A 22,109-nucleotide genomic window follows, 5' to 3' on the forward strand; every position below is an offset into this window, starting at 1 on the left:
TGGAGATATGAGCTTATTCTCTGGTTTTAGTGTATTGTGCAACACATAAGGGTTGAGACACACGCTATTTATACAAGCATTAGGTCACTTTGGATCTAACAAACCTTATCATGTATCAGTTAAAATTTCGGAAATACGTATCCGAATAAACCATATATTTTATTACAAAATGAGTGACTTCGGAGATACATATTCGAACTTTTGAATGAGGTAAGTTCGGATATATATATATATATATATATATATATATATATATATATATATATATATATATATATATATATATATCCAAAAACTTACCTGAACCAGATAAAAAACAGAAAGTTTGTAAACAAGTACATGCAATGTAAACCAAACCATAAAATTAATATGTATTAAATCATGTCAAAATTAATACATACAAAAAGTGTATCGATTACAATCTAAAATACATAAAAGACCCAGTATCACATATATCTACAAGTGGTTCCGCCTTCGACGCTTCCTTATTCGATTCACTTTCAAACTCCATCAATTTGGTGAATTCTATCATCCTCTCCATAAATTTATCCGGCCAAGTTTCCTCCTCGTTTGTTGAATGTGTCGTCCACTCGATCGATGTAGCTGGAATTGGACACCCAGGTTTCAAAATAACCTGGACAAAATGTAGGTCATTTGGAAGAAACCATATGCACATGATGCGTCTGAATGGGTTTTTAGGTGGACCACTCGGTAATGAAAAAAATGTCGCTGAGAACCCATATCTTATCAAATCGATACACACTCTATCATATGCACTTGCTATAAGGTGACCCTTTTCAAGGAAGCACATCCATTTTGAAAATGGTGCTTTACCGCTACAACAAGGAATAAGTGCATATTCAATTGAATTAAAGTTTTTTACCTATACAACTTCGTGTATAATTCCCTATGTGTATTCAACTTTTTCAAAAGTGCGATGCAGATAAGTTGGTGACCGTTCTCTCCTTTATCAAGCAATCCAGATACATCCCAAAAAACACAATTTCCATCATCCCCAACATTCCCAATCCGCTCAATGTGCTTGTGCATAAAAAGCGGCATTTCATCAACGAATTCAATCCAGGGCAATGGTTCTGGAAGATTTGGTAGAAGAGGCGGTGGAGGTGATTTGCTAATGCGAGCACCCTTTTGAACACTTTTTTTGAGATTTGGAGTCAGAAAATCCAGGAAATATGAATCAATGTGTTCAAAGTACGATGGAGATCTCTTTGTTGAATTGTCATCTTGAGTCGGTTTTACCTTTTTAGGGGAACATTTGGTTTTAACCGTTCGCGAAGAAGGTTTCAACTACGTGGGTGTCGGATATGCAATCTTCCTCAACTGCTCTTTGATGTCCGATTTCATGGTATCATCTTCCTTCGCAAATATATCTTGGATTATTTCCCACTCAGTCTGGATGCTTATACATGTTTTACTATCATGAATCACACCATCATTATCAAACCAGAGTCTTTTCCAGTTACTGTACACTTCATCCATACGTATCGGTGAACTAATCTTTATTTTTTGCAAGGAGACAAGCACATGGAATACCATAAGTCTTCCTAACTATGCATCCACACTTTGTCGTATCCGTATTTGTCTATTTTGCTCGCTTTTCTTCATGAAAGATGAAATTCAATGCCGAACGAGATCCACACCTAACCAATTCTGAATATAGAGTGTTGTCTTTGAATCTATATTTTTACACCGTTATGCTTCGACCAAAAGTGGTTTGTATTTCTGAGTGTTGATTTTGGAGCATTTCGTTCACCCCGTCCCAATCTATACAAAAATCACCCTTAATATCACCCAACCATTTCTTCAATATCGAATATGATGATTTGACTCTATTAGTTATTGTATTTCCAAGGTGTCTAACCTGATCCGTCCATGCACAAACAATCTTCTCCTTCACTTGGTACAAAATAGTACTCTCAACGTATTTTAGAAAATATGGATATTAGACACACATGCTCCTAAATTGCATTACGGAGGCAACATATAATTCTTATGTGGATGAATTTAATATATTCGTCCATGCATCCATAATCTTTTCCACCACCACACTTGGTTTGATCATTTTTCCGTTTTCACCTTTGATTTGTTTGGTAATATGATATCGACAAAGTAATGCGATGATGTAGGAAACACCTTTGCAACCAAATTCATTAGTGCGGTATCTCGATTGGTGACAATTACTATTGACATGTTTTCTTGATCCTTTAACAAAGTCTTGCACACTTCCAAGGCCCATGTAACATTGACCTTTTTTTCGGATTCCAAAAATGTAAATCCCATTGAAAAAGTCTTCTCAGTAGAAGTAACACCAACAATTTCAAGAAGCGAAAACCTATACTTGTTAGTCTTGTATGTTGCATCAATAATGAAAATAATAGGAAATATGTTGAACAACGTGATACTTTTGGGATGAGTCTAGAAAATGTCATGAACAATGACTTTATCATCACATACTGCATACCTAAAAACATAGTGGTTTTCATCCAAAAGTAAAAGTTGTTGCATTTCGGATCTTGGACCCCGTATCGCCATGTTGTTTCATTGACGCTGATTTTATACCTGCTTGATATTTGAAACACTCTCTAGGTGTTTCCGTTTCAAATATGCAAGTATGTTTTTCGGCGCTACTTTGATTAAAGACATGTTCGAAGTAATTTCCTTCTCCTCCGATTCAAGATGATATACGATGGGATGATCAACTAACTTTGTTTACAATTCACGCTTATGTATTCCAGGTAGCAAATTAAATTTCTACATCACATCAACGTTACAATATCCATGCAATTTAAGCGGATAACAACACTTTCTCGTTCTGGTGTCATCACGTTTCAACTTTCTAATCGGGAAAACATGCGTGCCACTTCTCTCACATCTCATCATTACAAATGCTTGTCTCTACTTTAACCATTGTCGGACCTTTTGATTACATTGCCAAACCCAAAATTCTTGGCTACCATGCAAACCTATTGAAGCATATGTCCGCGAGCAGTATATAATTGTTCATTTATGAAACGTTGACAAACTTTTATCTCTATCAGTTTAACATCATCCTTCACTTTTTCTGGTTTAACATCATGCTTAACTTCAACTGGTTTAACATTGTCTGTCACTTCATTCTGTTTTACATCGTTACATACAACAGTTTTGGGAAACATATCTGGGTGAATCATATCTAATAAGAACCAAAACAAGAAATTTCTTAAAACCCAGTAACATAATAATTTGGATATACATATCTGAAATAATGTAGCTGAGTTCAGATATGTATTCTTGGACGAAACAAATGTTTTTCAGGTCAAACTCAAGATCAATACAAGCAATGAGAGATGAAATGACGGAACTTTACCTTAAATTGTAGCTTATTATGCTCCCTTTGATGTGATAAAATGCAAGAAATCTGGTATGGAATTGAAAAATTGATTGATAATGAGTTTTTTTCAAGGGTTTTTTTGGTTATGGAGGAGTTTGAAGAGTGAGGAAGATGATTGTGCAAGGTAGTCATATATTCATTTTCTCACTGGAAATTTTTGGATATACATCTCCGAAAACATCACTGAGTGGTTTAAAAAAATTTTCAAAATGAAAAGGTTACTTCAGATATGTATCTCCGAATTTACCCTTAGGGTGTATTTAGAGATGCATCTCCGAACTAAATTTTTTCAAAAATGGTATTTAGTGCGTTCAAAGATGTATCTACGAATTTACCCAAAGACATTTTTGGATTTTTAAAGGTGTGCCTCCATAGAGCAAGGGTGCAATGAGAAATTGCCTATATTTTTCCATTCCACGCATGTTCATATATTATAATGAAGAAACTATCAATTCGAGAAGCTATCATCAATCCATTTATGTTCGAGCTTGATAATGATTGTTTTTTCATTTATTCATTATCCTTTTAAACTCTTATAATTATCAAATCACATCCAAAAATTTCTAAACCTTTGATCATAAGATGATAATTGAAAAACTTAAATGTACTTTTGTTCTATTTATTTTCATTTTTAAAATTTTTATTCTCGCATTTTAAAATTGATATTTTGATACTTCTATTTCTACTTTTTTAAAATTTTAATCTTTACTCAATAAATTTAATTTTTAATGACATGACAGTCTAATCGATCATATGTAATGTTTGCTTTCTGTAGGCAAACCAAAAAACAAGTAGTCAGTCTTAAAATTCATTATTGTGGTCGACTATTCTATAATCCTTTGAAATTATATGTTTATGGAATAGTTTGTAAAATGGATTGAAATTGAAATTTGGACTTAATGTGATATGTGCAAATTAAAAGTATGATAAAAGTGAGAGGTATGGTAATATAAGGTGTATATGATATTTGAACCCTAAGTTTTCATTTTTTTCCATTGGATAATGACCATTATGTACTAAAGTTTGTTGAAAATGTTAAAGGATTTTTAGGTGATTGATGTCTATATAGAACACAATGTTGACAAACTAGATGCGACCAATGAGCCATTAATAGAAGATTATGAGGTTGAAAAAGTTGTTGAACAAGGTGATGTATAAGTGGATGTAAAAGAAAAAGTTGTTGACCGTGTATAACTTTTTATACTAATAGTGTGTAGTAATTAATCTTTAATTGATTAATGAAATATATTTAATTTTATTCAACAGTAATATTTTATATATCCTTCTTAGACATCATCATTTAACTTACATGTCCAATATATTATGTTCAAGACCTTTTACAAAATCTAAAGATAAAATGTTGAATAAAACAAATAAATGTATAGCTTCATAGCTTTATTTCTCATAGGAGGTAATAATACACGAGATTTCTATAGGTAAGTATTTATTTCATCAAAATTCTTTTGATGCTCTGGTTCCGATCTGAATCCTTCTTCTTTCTTTAACCGTAGAAAAGACAAAAAAACTTTTGTTTTCTCACTTAAATTTGAAATGAACCTCTTTAAGAAATTTATCTTTTCAAGTAGATACTGTAATTGTTTCTTGTTCTACACAGACTCTGTGTAACACTTCATATTTTCATAATTTAATTTAAAATTAATTTAATTGAATTATGGGGAATTATTGAGGATTATTGAGGAATTAAACAATTGGGCTTGAGTTGTGATTAGTAAAGAGTGAAGGATAGAAAAACACTTAGAAAGGGGGGGATTGAATAAGTGTGACTTTAAATCTTGGACGATAAAAATAAATTGCACAATTATTTTTATCCTGGTTCGCTGTTAACGAAGCTACTCCAGTCCACCCCCGCAGAGATGATTTACCTCAACCTGAGGATTTAATCCACTAATCGCACGGATTACAATGGTTTTCCACTTAGTCCACGACTAAGTCTTCTAGAGTATTCTGATCACAACTTGATCACTCCAGGAACAACTGCTTAGACAACTTCTAAGACTTTTCTAGAGTCTACTGATCAACCTGATCACTCTAGTTACAAACTGCTCAGCCAACTGCTAAGACTTCCTAGAGTATACTGATCACACGATCACTCTAGTTCCTTACAACTTAATGTAATCTATTCAAGAGTTTACAAATGCTTCTTAAAAGCTATAATCACAAACTGTGATATTTCTCTTATCGTTTAAGCTTAATCTCACTAAGATATTACAACAGCAATGTAGTGAGTTGATGAAGATTCTGAGCTTTGATTGAATAGCGTTTCAGCAAGTTTATTTTAGTTCAGAGTTGTTAAGAATTGGTAACCTTGCTTCTCATCAGAACTTCATATTTATAGGCGTTGAGAAGATGACCGTTGAGTGCATTTAATGCTTTGCGTGTTCCGTACAGCATTGCATTTAATGTTATACGCTTTTGTCAACTACCTCGAGCCTTGTTCACGCTGTGTCTACTGACGTTGCCTTTAGTAGCTTTAACGTTCCTTTTGTCAGTCAGCGTAGTCTGCCACCTGTACTTCCTTCTGATCTGATGTTTGTGAATACGACGTTTGAATATCATCAGAGTCAAAACAGCTTGGTGCATAGCATCTTCTGATCTTCTGACCTTGAAGTGCTTCTGTTGCGTGATACCATCTTCTGATCTTCAGTGCTTCTGATCTCATGTTCTTCTGATGCTTCCATAGACCCATGTTCTGATTCTGCTTCGACCATCTTCTGATGTCTTGCCAGACCATGTTCTGATGTTGCATGCTGAACCATTTGAGACACAACTTCTGAGCGCTGAATTATGCGTACTCTTTATATATATTTCCTGAAAGGGAAATTGCATTGGATTAGAGTACCATATTATCTTAAGCAAAATTCATATTATTGTTATCATCAAAACTAAGATAATTGATAAGAACAAATCTTGTTCTAACAATCTCCCCCTTTTTGATGATGACAAAAACATATATAAATGATATGAATTTGCGATCAGAAAGAGTAGACGGCAAAAGACAAATTACACAGCTATAGCATAAGCATATGAATATGTCTCCCCCTGAGATTAACAATCTCCCCCTGAGATAAATAATCTCCCCCTGAAATAAATACTCGAAGAACTTTGATAAAAGACTTCCCTGATTATTTCGGTAGAGACGATCATATAAGCTTCTGCCTTCAGAGAATTCATAGCTTCTGACTTCTGCTTCCATTGGACAGCTTCAGAACTTGAATTTCTTTAGATCCTTAGAACACTCACAGCTTCTGATTCCTGCTTCCATCGTGGACAGCTTCAGAACTTGAATTTCTTTGATCTTCAGAACATTCACAGCTTCTGACTTCTGCTTCCATTCAGGACAGCTTCAGAACTTGAGTTTTCTGGATCTTTTAGAACATTCACATCTTCTGATTTCTGCTTCCCTCGGATAGCTTCAGAACTTTGAATGTCTACCAACATCACTTCATGCTAGATTTGTATCAGAACATTGTTGAATGTACCAGAGCATCATCAGAGCATCTCTACATCCTGAAATGTTACAGAACAAAAACTAAACGACAAAAGTCAGCATGAACGAGTTAGAACATAAAATGTATGTTTGAACACATTATATGTATCAGAGCCATATAGGCTGAAATAATGTATCAGAGCAAATAATGTATCAGAGCCATAACATTATATGTATCAGAGCAAATAGAATTTTGTCAGAACAGGATAGACAATGATATTCAAATTCTATTATCAGTGCTTCTGATTCATTCTTCTTTCTTGCTTCTGATCTCTGAAGCTTGACAGCACTCAACTTGCTTCAGTTTCCAAGAGCTTATTCCTTTTACAGAATAACGCTTCTTATGGTTTTGCTTCTAAAGATTCACTTCACTTCTCTGTACCTGCAAAACACTTAAACCATATAGAACTTGCAGTTCTTGTTAGTGAATGTGTGAGAGCCTCTTTACCCAGCAACTGATAGATTTAATCAAATCATTTATCATTTATCTTCTCCCCCTTTTTGTCATAACATCAAAAAGAATATTTAAAAAGATTCAGATGCAAAAAACGACAAAAGAAAACATTTACTGGAATGTAAAACACAAAGAAACTTTTCATTGATAATCAAAAAGGTTTACAAGACAGGAATGCAGGAAAACAGATGCAACAAGGAAAGGAAACTACAAAGACCAAAAGACTAAGATCCTAGCCTACGCAAAATCCGCGCCAGAACATCATGAATCCCGTCAGTGCTTGTAGCTTGCCTTGTCATGAAGGAACGAAACTCAGCATTGGCTGCTTCTTGCGCGTCCAAACGAGAAGCCAGCATAGCTTGATTCTGATGAAGAGTTTCCAAGGACTCCATCAGAGCTGAGGTTTCACCAGAAGAAGAAGCACCAGTATTTCTGCCCAGAGGGACAGCAATCTCAGCAGGGTGATCTTCTGGAATATCTTCAGCTTGTGCATATTCCATTTCCTCATCTGAGTCTGACTCAGAAGGAGCCTTGGCATATTCTGGTTCAGGCAGCTCAGAAGTTCCATCTTCCAATGCTTGAAGAATAGCTGCTAGGTTTGTTGGAGGAGTAGGACCAGCAACTTCAGCACGATAAACCACTACTGGAAAGACCATGAGAGGTGCTTTTTCAGAAGGGTTCATTCTGAACCAGTTGAACAGCCACTGAAAATCTCCAGTCAGCACAGGAAACCAGAGCACTGAAGACCGGGGTTTCCACACCACGATATCTCTGCAGAGATTTTCTTCTTCCAACTCATCTGCAGGTATCTTCTCTTCAAGAACGCTTCTGTTCCTGATGAGACAGCGGTGGCTGCTTTCACCCACTTCCAACTGACGACCACGAGGACCAGGAGCTTCAGACAAGATCCTTCTCTTAGTGTCAGTAGCCTTCACCAGAAAGTCCTGAAGAAAGGTATCCCAGAGGTTGCTCATAGCATACATATCCAGATGGTTAAGGTAGGCAGCACCCAGGATCTCCAACCAGCCGTTTACATCAGAATGTAAATGCTCCAGAGAGGATTGAGTAGAAGGGGTTGGAGGGATTATGGTGAATCTGAAGTCTGGACGAACAACACTATAGGGATTAGGTGTTCTGGTGGGAAAAGGGTGTGAGAGAGGTGAAGAAATATCGGATGGAAGGGTTGAAGGAGAGGAGATATCAGATGGTGAAGAAGGTGGTTCTGAGAGGATGAATGAGGAGGAAGAGGTGGTGGAGGTCTTAGAAGAGGGGGTTGATTGAGGGGAACCGTCAAGGGGTTGATACACTTTGAGAGGGTCATAGGAGATCCTAACTCTTTTAGGTTTGGTTTCTGGTTCAGCAGATGCCTTTCTCTTTTGTTTCCTATCATTGTCTTGATTCCCAGAGCTTGACGATGGATTCATGATGAATTTTCAGATATTGGAAACTGCTAGGGTTTATGATATGAAAAGAGAGAGAGAGACGAAAAAGAAACCGAATGCAGAGAGAGAGAAATATGAGAGGGAAAAGAAACGTTTGAAGAGTATAAAAAGAAAACTGAAAGAGAGTAAATGATGAAAAGCATTTAATGTTACGTGACTTGAGGAGAGATAATAATGACAAAAGACGTGATTTGCACAGTTACCTAAGTAGACGTCCCCTCAACTGCACGCACGCTTGTCCAGAAATAGTGAACACGTGTTTACCATCTGGATAGCCAGTTATAGCTGTCTTGCTTTTAAAGAGATTCTGAATCAACTTAGACAATAAAACGTTAGTAATAACTGAATCACAATTTCTAATTGATTTCAACCAGAACTTCTTATAAAAGTAATTTCATTTCAGAAGATTATATATAAGGGTATCTTATCTTCTCATTTTGGGCTTGTTTCTGAAGATTTATTTTGTCCCGATTATATTAAATCCATCTGGTCTAGGAACAAGATCCCAAACATCATTCCTTGTAAACTGATTCAGTTCTTCTTGCATAGCAATTATCCAGTCTGGATCTTCTAGAGCATGATCAACAGAAGTTGGCTCGATCAAAGATACAAGACCTAATTGACAGTCTGCATTGTTCTTAAGGAATGCTCTTGTTCTGATTGGATCATCCTTCTTTCCAAGAATGACATCTTCTGAATGACCAGAGATGAGTCTGGATGATCTTCTGACAGATGGTTCTTCAGAAATGCTTAGATTGTCCAGAGAAGCTGATACTTGATCTTCAGATTCTTTGCTTCTGAGAAGCTCTGCTTCTGATGCATTGCTTCTTGGCTCAACAACTTCTGATATGTCAATATCATAACCTGCAAAATTATCAAACTGCTTTGGTTTTTCAGAACCAAGCTTATCATCAAACCTGATATTGATTGATTCTTCCACAATCAATGTTTCAGTATTGTATACTCTGTAGCCTTTCGAGCGTTCAGAATATCCAAGAAGGAAACATTTTTGAGCTTTGGAATCAAACTTACCAAGATGATCTTTAGTGTTCAGAATAAAACATACACATCCAAAAGGATGGAAATATGAAATGTTGGGCTTTTTATTCTTCCACAATTCATAGGGAGTCTTATTTAGAATAGGTCTGATAGAGATTCTATTCTGAATATAGCATGCAGTGTTTATTGCTTCTGCCCAGAAATGCTTAGCCATATTGGTTTCATTGATCATGGTTCTGGCCATTTCTTGCAGAGTCCTATTCTTTCGTTCTACAACCCCATTTTGCTGTGGAGTTCTAGGACAAGAGAAATCATGGGCAATACCATTTTCTTTGAAGAACTCTTCAAAGGATCTGTTCTCAAATTCACCACCATGATCACTTCTGACCTTTATGATTTTACACTCTTTTTCAGATTGAATCTGAATGCAGAAATCAAAGAACACTGAATGAGTCTCATCCTTGTGTTTCAAGAATTTTACCCACGTCCAGCGACTATAATCATCTACGATGACTAATCCATATTTCTTTCCTCTGACAGATGCTGTTTTGACTGGTCCAAACAGATCAATGTGCAAGAGTTCTAATGGCCTTGAGGTAGAAACAACATTCTTAGACTTGAATGCAGGTTTGGAGAACTTGCCCTTCTGACATGCTTCACAAAGAGCATCTGATTTGAATTTCAGATTAGGGAGTCCTCTGACAAGATTCAGTTTGTTAATCTGAGAGATCTTTCTCAAACTAGCATGACCTAATCTCCTGTGCCAGACCCACTGCTCTTCAGAAACAGACATAAGACAAGTCACCTTCTGACTCATAAGATCTTGCAGATCTGTCTTATAAATGTTGTTCTTCCTCTTGCCTGTAAATAGGATTGAGCCATCCTTCTGATTTACAGCCTTGCAAGACTTTTGATTGAAGATTATATCATAACCATTGTCACTTAATTGACTGATAGATAAGATGTTATGAGTTAATCCTTCTACAAGAAGTACATTAGAAATGGAAGGAGAGTTACCAGACTTTATAGTTCCAGAGCCAATTATCTTGCCCTTCTGATCTCCTCCAAACTTGACTTCTCCTCCAGACTTAAGCACCAGGTCTTGGAACATAGACCTTCTTCCTGTCATGTGTCGTGAGCATCCAGAGTCCAGGTACCATGACATGTTGTGCTTTGTCCTTCTTGCAGCCAAGGATATCTGCAATAGGAATAATCTTATCCTTAGGTACCCACATTTTCTTGGGTCCTTTCTTGTTAGATTTTCTCAAGTTCTGATTGAACTTGGGTTTGACATTATAAGCAATAGGAGGAACAGCATGATAATTTTTAATATGAGTTTCATGATATTTCCTAGGTTGTGTCACATGCTTCTTGGTGTGTGTTATGTGAAAACTTTGTGCATGTGAAGTGTGCCTAATATCATGAGAGTGGCCATACTTGAACTGATCATACAATGGCTTGTATGTGAGTTTCATTTCATCAACAGGTTCAAGTTTGTATGGGGTTTCACCCTCATAACCAATGCCAACTCTTTTGTTTCCAGATACGGCATATATCATAGAAGCTAGCTGACTTCTGCCAATACTTCTAGATAAGAACTTCCTGAAACTTAAATCATATTCTTTCAGAATATGGTTTAGACTAGGAGTGGATTTTTCTGAATTAGAAGGAGATCCAACATCATTGGATAATTTTAAAAGTTTATCTTTCAATTCAGAATTTTCCAATTCAAGCCTCTTTGTTTCAAATTCAAATAGCTTTTTCAGCTTTTTGTATTTAATACAAATCTGAGACTTGGATTCCAGAAGTTCAGTTAATCCGGAAACTAACTCATCTCTAGTAAGTTCAGAAAATACCTCTTCAGAATCTGATTCTGATGTAGATTCTGATCCGTCATCTTCTGTCGCCATCAGCGCACAGTTGGCCTGCTCATCTTCTGAATCATCTTCTGACTCATCCTAGGTTGCCATAAGACCTTTCTTCTTATGAAACTTCTTCTTGGGATTCTCCTTCTGAAGATTTGGACATTCATTCCTGAAGTGTCCTGGTTCATTGCATTCATAGCACATGACCTTCTTCTTGTCAGATCTTCTGTCATCAGAAGATTCTCCATGTTCAAATCTCTTTGAACTTCTGAAGCCTCTGAACTTCCTTTGCTTGCTCTTCCAGAGTTGATTTACCCTTCTGGAAATCATGGACAGTTCATCTTCTTCTTCAGATTCTGATTCTTCAGGATCTTCTTCTTTGGCCTGAAAAGCGTTAGTGCATTTCTTGATATTAGATTTTAATGCAATAGACTTACCTTTCTTTTGAGGCTCATTTGCATCCAGCTCAATTTCATGGCTTCTCAAGGCACTGATCAGCTCTTCCAGAGAAACTTCATTCAGATTCTTTGCAATCTTGAATGCAGTCACCATAGGACCCCATCTTCTGGGTAAACTTCTGATGATCTTCTTCACATGATCAGCCTTGGTGTATCCTTTGTCAAGAACTCTCAATCCAGCAGTCAGAGTTTGAAATCTCGAAAACATCTTTTCAATGTCTTCATCATCCTCCATCTTGAAGGCTTCATACTTCTGGATTAAGGCAAGAGCTTTTGTCTCCTTGACTTGAGCATTTCCTTCATGAGTCATTTTCAAGGATTCATATATATCATAGGCTGTTTCCCTGTTTGATATTTTCTCATACTCAACATGAGAAATAGCATTCAGCAAAACAGTTCTGCATTTATGATGATTCCTGAAATGCTTCTTTTGATCATCATTCATTTCTTGCCTTGTCAGCTTTACGCCACTGGCATTTACTGGATGTTTGTAACCATCCATCAGAAGATCCCATAGATCACCATCTAGACCAAGAAAGTAACTTTCCAGTTTATCTTTCCAGTATTCAAAGTTTTCACCCTCAAATACCGGCGGTCTTGTATAACCATTGTTACCGTTGTATTGCTCAGCAGAGCCAGATGTAGATGCAGGTGGATTTGTCGGAGTTTCACCAGCCATCTTTTAAATGAAGCGTTTTTCTCTTCCTGAATCTTTTCTAAACACGGTTAAGTGCTTGCACCTTAGAACCGGCGCTCTGGTACCAATTGAAGGATAGAAAAACACTTAGAAAGGGGGGGATTGAATAAGTGTGACTTTAAATCTTGGACGATAAAAATAAATTGCACAACTATTTTTATCCTGGTTCGCTGTTAACGAAGCTACTCCAGTCCACCCCCGCAGAGATGATTTACCTCAACCTGAGGATTTAATCCACTAATCGCACGGATTACAATGGTTTTCCACTTAATCCACGACTAAGTCTTCTAGAGTATTCTGATCACAACTTGATCACTCCAGGAACAACTGCTTAGACAACTTCTAAGACTTTTCTAGAGTCTACTGATCAACCTGATCACTCTAGTTACAAACTGCTCAGCCAACTGCTAAGACTTCCTAGAGTATACTGATCACACGATCACTCTAGTTCCTTACAACTTAATGTAATCTATTCAAGAGTTTACAAATGCTTCTTAAAAGCTATAATCACAAACTATGATATTTCTCTTATCGTTTAAGCTTAATCTCACTAAGATATTACAACAGCAATGTAGTGAGTTGATGAAGATTCTGAGCTTTGATTGAATAGCGTTTCAGCAAGTTTATTTTAGTTCAGAGTTGTTAAGAATTGGTAACCTTGCTTCTCATCAGAACTTCATATTTATAGGCGTTGAGAAGATGACCGTTGAGTGCATTTAATGCTTTGCGTGTTCCGTACAGCATTGCATTTAATGTTATACGCTTTTGTCAACTACCTCGAGCCTTGTTCACGCTGTGTCTACTGACGTTGCCTTTAGTAGCTTTAACGTTCCTTTTGTCAGTCAGCGTAGTCTGCCACCTGTACTTCCTTCTGATCTGATGTTTGTGAATACGACGTTTGAATATCATCAGAGTCAAAACAGCTTGGTGCATAGCATCTTCTGATCTTCTGACCTTGAAGTGCTTCTGTTGCGTGATACCATCTTCTGATCTTCAGTGCTTCTGATCTCATGTTCTTCTGATGCTTCCATAGACCCATGTTCTGATTCTGCTTCGACCATCTTCTGATGTCTTGCCAGACCATGTTCTGATGTTGCATGCTGAACCATTTGAGACACAACTTCTGAGCGCTGAATTATGCGTACTCTTTATATATATTTCCTGAAAGGGAAATTGCATTGGATTAGAGTACCATATTATCTTAAGCAAAATTCATATTATTGTTATCATCAAAACTAAGATAATTGATAAGAACAAATCTTGTTCTAACAAAGAGGGGGTGCATTCGTAGGCCCTATTACTAGTTAAAATAGTTTTATTTTATTTTCCACAAAATAGAGGGATTGTGGGAAAAGAGAAATAGAACCAAGGAGAAGAGAAAAAGCTTGAACGTGAAAAGAGAAGAGAAGCAGAGAAGTGCGACAGAGGAAGAGCGAAGAATCATCCTTCAGGTAAGGGGGGACTCTTCCATTTATCTTCTATTATGGGGTTATAGGTAGTAGAATGGATTTGAGCATGTTGTTCATGTCGATTGAGTTATGCTTAGGCTGTAGAAATGTTAGGTTTTGGGAGAATTGATTAATAATATTGTATTGATCATGTATGGTGTGAATTGGATGATTGAAATGTGTTATAAATGTGTTAATTGGTGTTTGTGGTTGCTGTTTGGTGTTATAATACATTTGGGTGCGAATTGGTATGGATTCGGGTTTATACGGTGTTGGGAAAAATGGTGTTTTTCTGATACAACAGCGTAGGAACCGGTTCCCAGGTGGGAGGAACCAAGTTCCAGTAGTAAAAACCTGCAGCGAAGAGATTCTATACAGCAGGAACCGGTTCCCATGTAGGTACAACCCGGTTCCTAGTAGTAAAAACCAGAGAGGAGTTTCTGAAGGATTTCAGGAACCAGTTCCCACGTAGGGAGGAACCGGGTTCTGCGTGTACTTTTCCAAATTTTCTTAACTTTGAAAACTCCTAACTTTTAAATCGTAAATCAGATTTTGGTGTCGTTTTAAGCATAGTAAAGCTAATCAAATGATTTACATAATAAAATAGTGTTTTGGATCGTGATTTGAAATTATTTTAAAAACACTCGATTTTATTTGATTGCGGTGGGGAATGCGTACATGTATATTAATGAATATTTTACCTGTTATGATGTCGTGGTTGTAATTGGTGGTTGTTATACATATATTATTGGTATAAAATATGTGTTTTATTATGGTTGAGCAATAGCATGATTTCGTGTGGCTATTGATTATTGTTGGTTGATGATTATGACATTTGGTTGGTTTATGTGGATGATGAGCATGTTATGGTTGATACATGCATTTCATAATCATTATGTGGCTTATCCTTGACGATGGTGGATCAGTGGTAGCTAATTCCCATTGTGTGGAATTAGTGAGTGGGTGTCGCCGTATCCTTGACGATGGTGGATCGGTGAGATGGGTTATCCCATATTTTGGTACCACATGCATATAGTTGCATTGCATTAGGATACTTGTGTTATTATAACACGAATGGAAGATTGTCCAATGTTATAATACGTGTGATTGTGTATTGGTTGTGACTAATTGTGTGGTTTTGAATCTGATCGTAACTGTAATTGGGTGAATAATGTGTGATTGATATTTTATTATCTATATCCTATTACATTGGTTAAATGTGAATGAGACTCACCCTTACTGTTGTTATTTTTCAGATTGAGGAGTAGCTATCGTACTTGGTGAGGATTAGCTCGTCAAGTAGTTCGTTAGAGTTAGTTGGGTCCGTGTCATGCTCTGGTCGTGTAACACTGGGAACGTTGTTTAGAGTTACTTATCAAACTCTTTTTATTTTGGGTGGATTGCTTATGTTGGTGTTTTAAGTCTATGACTTGGTTGTTTATTATTCAGATGTTAAAGATAATTCCGCTGTGTTAACATGATGATCTGAATAAGTTTGGTTGACGTTCTCTTTCATGGCATGACATGAGTATTGTTTAATTATATGGAAGTTGTAATGCCCTTTTTTCATGTTTACTCTGATTATTGTTTAATATTTATGTGGGGTATTCGAGGGGTGTGACACTCTGTATTGAATATAGCCTTCGTATTGTTATGGTTTATTTTCATGCCCTTTTTATGTACCACGAAGCCTAGATAGCCACCTGCATGGAACCTAAAGGCAAGTTTTAATGGATTCATTTTAAGTCTGTATGTTTACTGTGAAAATTGGTAAACAACCCGGTCCCCAAAAATATGGTTAACTTTACAGAATCAGCCAGTGAATCCTAGGACATGTGCTATTGTTAAGATTATATTTTTTAGAATGTTGAACGCTTCAACAACATTCATGATTTAGAGATTGTTTGTTTAAAAAGATATAACTTGCAGAATATGTAAATGAATTTCAATAAAGAGTGATTTTTAAAGTAACTTGCAATGGAAGATAAATTCTGGAAATGTAAATGAACTTTACATTGAAATGTAAATATGGTGTATTTAGACGTACATTCTCAATGACTCTTTTCTCAATTCAGCAGATACTTTGAGTATTTATGAGTATTTGTACAACAAATGAATACACGGAAATCCCAACACTAAGACCCATATATATTCTAAGTCAAAATAACCGCTATCAACGATCTTTCTCCCAGAAAGTGATATGTCATTTTCAACATACTGAAGAAAAATGTATTTTTTGAAAGTTCTTTTCGATGCCATAAACTCTTTGAAGGATAGAAAAACACTTAGAAAGGGGGGGATTGAATAAGTGTGACTTAAAATCTTGAGCGATAAAAATAAAATGCACAATTATTTTTATCCTGGTTCGCTGTTAACGAAGCTACTCCAGTCCACCCCCGCAGAGATGATTTACCTCAACTGAGGATTTAATCCACTAATCGCACGGATTACAATGGTTTTCCACTTAGCCGCAACTAAGTCTTCCAGAGTCTTCTGATCACAACCTGATCACTCCAGGAACAACTGCTTAGTTCACTCCTAAGACTTTTCTAGAGTCTACTGATCAACACGATCACTCTAGGCTTAGTTCACTCCTAAGACTTTCTGCTCAGCCAACTGCCAAGACTTCCTGCTCAGCCAACTGCCAAGACTTCCTGCTCAGCCAACTGCCAAGACTTCCTGCTCAGCTAACTGCTAAGACTTCCTAGAGTATACTGATCAACTGACCACTCTAGTTCCTTACAACTTAATGTAATCTATTCAAGAGTTTACAAATGCTTCTAAAAAGCGATAATCACAACTGTGATATTTCTCTTACAATTTAAGCTTAATCTCACTAAGATATTACAACAGCAATGTAGTGAGCTTTGATGAAGATGAAGATTCTGAGTTTAGATTTGAACAGCGTTTCAGCAAGTTAATTTGAATTGTCTTTGTTCAGGATCGTTAACCTTGCTTCTCATCAGAACTTCATATTTATAGGCGTTGAGAAGATGACCGTTGAATGCATTTAATGCTTTGCGTGTTCCGTACAGCTTTGCATTTAATGTTATACGCTTTTGTCAACTACCTCGAGCCTTGTTCACGCTGTGTCTACTGACGTAGCCTTTAGTAGCTTTAACGTTCCTTTTGTCAGTCAGCGTAGTCTGCCACGTGTACTTCCTTCTGATCTGATGTTTGTGAATATGACGTTTGAATATCATCAGAGTCAAACAGCTTGGTGCACAGCATCTTCTGATCTTCTGACCTTGAAGTGCTTCTGAGCGTGATACCATCTTCTGATCTTCAGTGCTTCTGATCTCATGTTCTTCTGATGCTTCCATAGACCCATGTTCTGATTCTGCTTCGACCATCTTCTGATGTCTTGCCAGACCATGTTCTGATGTTGCATGCTGAACCATTTGAGACACATCTTCTGAGCGCTGAATTATGCGTACTCTTTATATATTTCCTGAAAGGGAAATTGCATTGGATTAGAGTACCATATTATCTTAAGCAAAATTCATATTATTGTTATCATCAAAACTAAGATAATTGATAAGAACAAATCTTGTTCTAACAATCTCCCCCTTTTTGATGATGACAAAAACATATATAAATGATATGAATTTGCGATCAGAAAGAGTAGACGGCAAAAGACAAATTACACAGCTATAGCATAAGCATATGAATATGTCTCCCCCTGAGATTAACAATCTCCCCCTGAGATAAATAATCTCCCCCTGAAATAAATACTCGAAGAACTTTAATAAAAGACTTCCCTGATTATTTCGGTAGAGACGATCATATAAGCTTCTGCCTTCAGAGAATTCATAGCTTCTGACTTCTGCTTCCATTGGACAGCTTCAGAACTTGAATTTCTTTGATCTTCAGAACATTCACAGCTTCTGACTTCTGCTTCCATTCAGGACAGCTTCAGAACTTGAATTTCTTTGATCTTCAGAACATTCACAGCTTCTGACTTCTGCTTCCATTCAGGACAGCTTCAGAACTTGAATTACTGGATCTTTTAGAACATTCACATCTTCTGATTTCTGCTTCCCTCGGATAGCTTCAGAACTTTGAATGTCTACCAACATCACTTCATGCTAGATTTGTATCAGAACATTGTTGAATGTACCAGAGCATCATTTGAGCATCTCTACATCCTGAAATGTTACAGAACAAAAGCTAAACGACAAAAGTCAGCATGAACGAGTTAGAACATAAAATGTATATTCAAATACATGATATGTATCAGAGCCAAATGTATCAGAGCATTTTAGGCTAAAAACATGTATCAGAGCAAATAATGTATCAGAGCCATAACATTATGTGTATCAGGGCAAATAGAATTTTGTCATAACAGGATAGACAATGATATTCAAATTCTATTATCAGTGCTTCTGATTCATTCTTCTTTCTTGCTTCTGATCTCTGAAGCTTGACAGCACTCAGCTTGCTTCAGTTTCCAAGAGCTTATTCCTTTTACAGAATAACACTTCTTATGGTTTTGCTTCTAGTGTTTGCTTCTGAAGATTCACTTCACTTCTTTGTACCTGCAAAACACTTAAACCATATAGAACTTGCAGTTCTTGTTAGTGAATGTGTGGGAGCTTTTACCCAGCAACTGATAGATTTAATCAAATCATTTATCATTTATCTTTCTCCCCCTTTTTGTCATAACATCAAAAAGAATATTAAAAAGATTCAGATGTATAAAACGACAAAAGAAAAACATTTACTGGAATGTAAACCACAAAGAAACTTTTTCATTGATAATCAAAAGATATTACAAAAGGTTCCTATGTTTAACAAGATGAAAAACATTCCTAGCAAATACAAAAAAAAGGATTTCCAAAAAGGAAATCACTACAAAAATTAAAAACAGAGCCCTAGCTAGACACACTCTGTGTCAACCCATCAAGAATCCCGGAGGACTTCTTGTCTTCCAGACTGAAACCTCCACTGTAGGAGAGATCCCAGAACCAAGGAGGAAGTGAGGGACAGTTCACAGACAGAGAGCTAATGTTGCAAACGGGGCTTTCCCTCAACATAGACGTTGAGCCTATCTTCCCACAACTCAAGAAAGTCTTCTGTCTTTGGATGAAAGTTGATAACAACATCAAAGAAGAGTCTGACTTGAGCGGTATTAGAAGAGCCATCCCGAGATGCACAGAGATCTGTCGCCTTTGAGTCATGGAGCTTCAACAGGCTTGAGGTGAATGCTAGGTTTTGAGAGAAGAAAAGAAAAACGAGAGAGAGAGAGAAAAAAATTTTAAGAGGAAAACAAAGAGATAGGAAACCGAAAACCATTTTGAAGAGTATTTAAAGGAAAATAAAATGAAACGAATGATGAAAAGCATTTAATGTTACGTGACGTGAGGAGAGATAATAAAGACGAATGAGGTGACTAGCACAGTTACCTATGGTCGGCGTCCCTTCAACTGCACGCGCGCTTATCCATGAATAGTAACGACAGGTTTACCATCCCGAGATAAAGCGTAACAGCTGTTTTGCTTTAAAAGAGGTTCTGAATCAACTTAGACAATGAAACGTTAGTAATAACCGAATCATAATTTCTAAACGAATTCAATCAGAACTTCTGATTAAAAAAAAATGTTCCACATTCATTTCAGAAGATACTCATATATGAGAAATTCTCATCTTCTCATTCTGGGCATAAATCCATACTGATGTTCTTCAGAATGAACTTAAACCTATCTTCAGCCAGGGGTTTTGTAAAGACATCAGCCCATTGATGGTCTGTATCAACAAAGTTTAAAGATATAACACCCTTCTGAACATAGTCCCTTATGAAATGATGTTTTATCTCAATATGTTTAGCTTTTGAATGAAGAATAGGATTCTTAGATAAACATATAGCAGAAGTATTATCACAGAATATAGGAATGTTACTCTCAAATATCTGATAATCTTCTAACTGACTTTTCATCCAGAGCATCTGTGTACTACAACCAGCAGCTGCGACATATTCTGCTTCTGTGGTTGATAGAGCAATGGTTGCTTGCTTCTTGCTGTACCAGGAGATCAAATGACTTCCAAGAAATTGGCAACTTCCTGAAGTACTTTTTCTTTCAATTCTGTCTCCAGCATAGTCAGCATCGCAGAATCCTACTAAGTTGTATTCTTTAGATTTTCTGTAAACTAAGCCAACATTAGTAGTACCTTTCAGATACCTTAGAATCCTCTTAACAGCAGTTAAATGAGATTCTCTAGGATCTGATTGGAATCTAGCACACAAACAAACACTGAACAGAATGTCAGGTCTAGAAGCAGTCAGATATAGAAGAGATCCAATCATACCTCTGTATAACTTCTGATCTACCTTCTTACTTACCTCATCCTTACCTAGGATGCATGTTGGATGCATAGGAGTTTTGGCTTCTTTGCAGTCTAGAAGATTAAACTTCTTCAGAAGTTCCTTCACATACTTGGTTTGGTGAACATACGTTCCTTCTGATGTTTGATTTATTTGTATTCCAAGGAAATACTTGAGTTCTCCCATCATGCTCATTTCAAACTCAGCCTGCATAGACTTAGCAAACTCCTTTCCAAGTGTAGCATTAGATGTTCCAAAAATAATATCATCTACATATATTTGACAAATTAAACTATCCTTTTCAAAGGTTTTACAAAAGAGAGTAGTGTCCACTTTTCCTCTAGTGAAACCATTATCTAGAAGGAAAGAACTTAAGCGTTCATACCAAGCTCTGGGAGCCTGTTTCAATCCATACAATGATTTCTTAAGTTTAAAAACATGATTAGGAGACATAGAGTCTTCAAAACCAGGAGGTTGATGGACATAAACTTCTTCATCTATATAACCATTTAAGAAGGCACTCTTAACATCCATCTGATAGAGAGTGATGTTATGTTGAGTGGCAAAAGAAATTAATAGACGAATAGACTCTAACCTGGCCACTGGTGCAAAGGTTTCTGTGTAGTCAATCCCTTCTTGCTGACTATAACCCTGAGCCACCAGTCTGGCTTTGTTCCTTACCACTTCACCTTTCTCACTAAGCTTGTTTCTGAAGACCCATTTTGTACCGATTATATTGAATCCTTCTGGTCTAGGAACAAGATCCCAAACATCATTCCTTGTAAACTGATTTAGTTCTTCTTGCATAGCAATTATCCAGTCTGGATCTTCTAGAGCATGATCAACAGAAGTTGGCTCGATCAAAGATACAAGACCTAATTGACAGTCTGCATTGTTCCTAAGGAATGCTCTTGTTCTGATTGGATCATCCTTCTTTCCAAGAATGACATCTTCTGAATGACCAGAGATGAGTCTGGATGATCTTCTGACAGATGGTTCTTCAGAAATACTTAGATCCTCCAGAGAAGCTGTTACTTGATCTTCAGATTCTTTGCTTCTGAGGAGCTCTGCTTCTGATGCGTTGCTTCTTGGCTCAACAACTTCTGATATGTCAATATCACAACCTGCAAAATTATCAACTTGCTTTGGTTTTTCAGAACCAAGCTTATCATCAAACCTGATATTGATTGATTCTTCTACAACCAATGTTTCAGTATTGTATACTCTGTAGCCTTTTGAGCGTTCAGAATATCCAAGAAGGAAACATCTTTGTACTTTGGAATCAAACTTACCAAGATGATCTTTAGTGTTCAGAATAAAGCATACACATCCAAAAGGATGGAAATATGAAATGTTGGGCTTTTTATTCTTCCACAATTCATAGGGAGTCTTATTAAGAATAGGTCTGATAGAGATTCTATTCTGAATATAACATGCAGTGTTTATTGCTTCTGCCCAGAAATGCTTAGCCATATTGGTTTCATTGATCATGGTTCTGGCCATTTCTTGAAGAGTCCTATTCTTT

At 36.6% G+C, this 22,109-nt stretch overlaps 1 protein-coding gene across 1 annotated transcript; it reads right to left on the reverse strand.

The window, feature by feature from the left end:
- Positions 1 to 415: 415 nt before the first annotated feature.
- On the reverse strand, positions 416 to 1,500 carry LOC131658923 (uncharacterized). The gene is made up of 3 exons (XM_058928171.1): positions 1,313 to 1,500; positions 884 to 1,156; positions 416 to 836 (listed from the first exon to the last, which is right to left on the reverse strand). The coding sequence occupies exons 1-3, from the start codon at positions 1,498 to 1,500 to the stop codon at positions 416 to 418; spliced, it is 882 nt and encodes a 293-aa protein (XP_058784154.1).
- Between the last annotated feature and the right edge of the window lie 20,609 nt (positions 1,501 to 22,109).

The sequence above is a fragment of the Vicia villosa genome, linkage group LG3 (genome assembly GCF_029867415.1).
Source record: "Vicia villosa cultivar HV-30 ecotype Madison, WI linkage group LG3, Vvil1.0, whole genome shotgun sequence".
In the NCBI taxonomy this organism is placed as follows: domain Eukaryota; kingdom Viridiplantae; phylum Streptophyta; class Magnoliopsida; order Fabales; family Fabaceae; genus Vicia; species Vicia villosa.

What these genes read in the sequence shown, in the direction of transcription:
- LOC131658923 (XM_058928171.1), bottom strand. Translation starts at nt 1,500, where the DNA reads ATGGATGAAGTGTACAGTAACTGGAAAAGACTCTGGTTTGATAATGAT. An exon ending in ATTGCATATCCGACACCCAC is followed by an intron (nt 1,157 to 1,312) that starts GTAGTTGAAACC and finishes TCTCAAAAAAAG; the next exon opens with TGTTCAAAAGGGTGCTCGCA. An exon ending in TTATACACGAAGTTGTATAG is followed by an intron (nt 837 to 883) that starts GTAAAAAACTTT and finishes TCCTTGTTGTAG; the next exon opens with CGGTAAAGCACCATTTTCAA.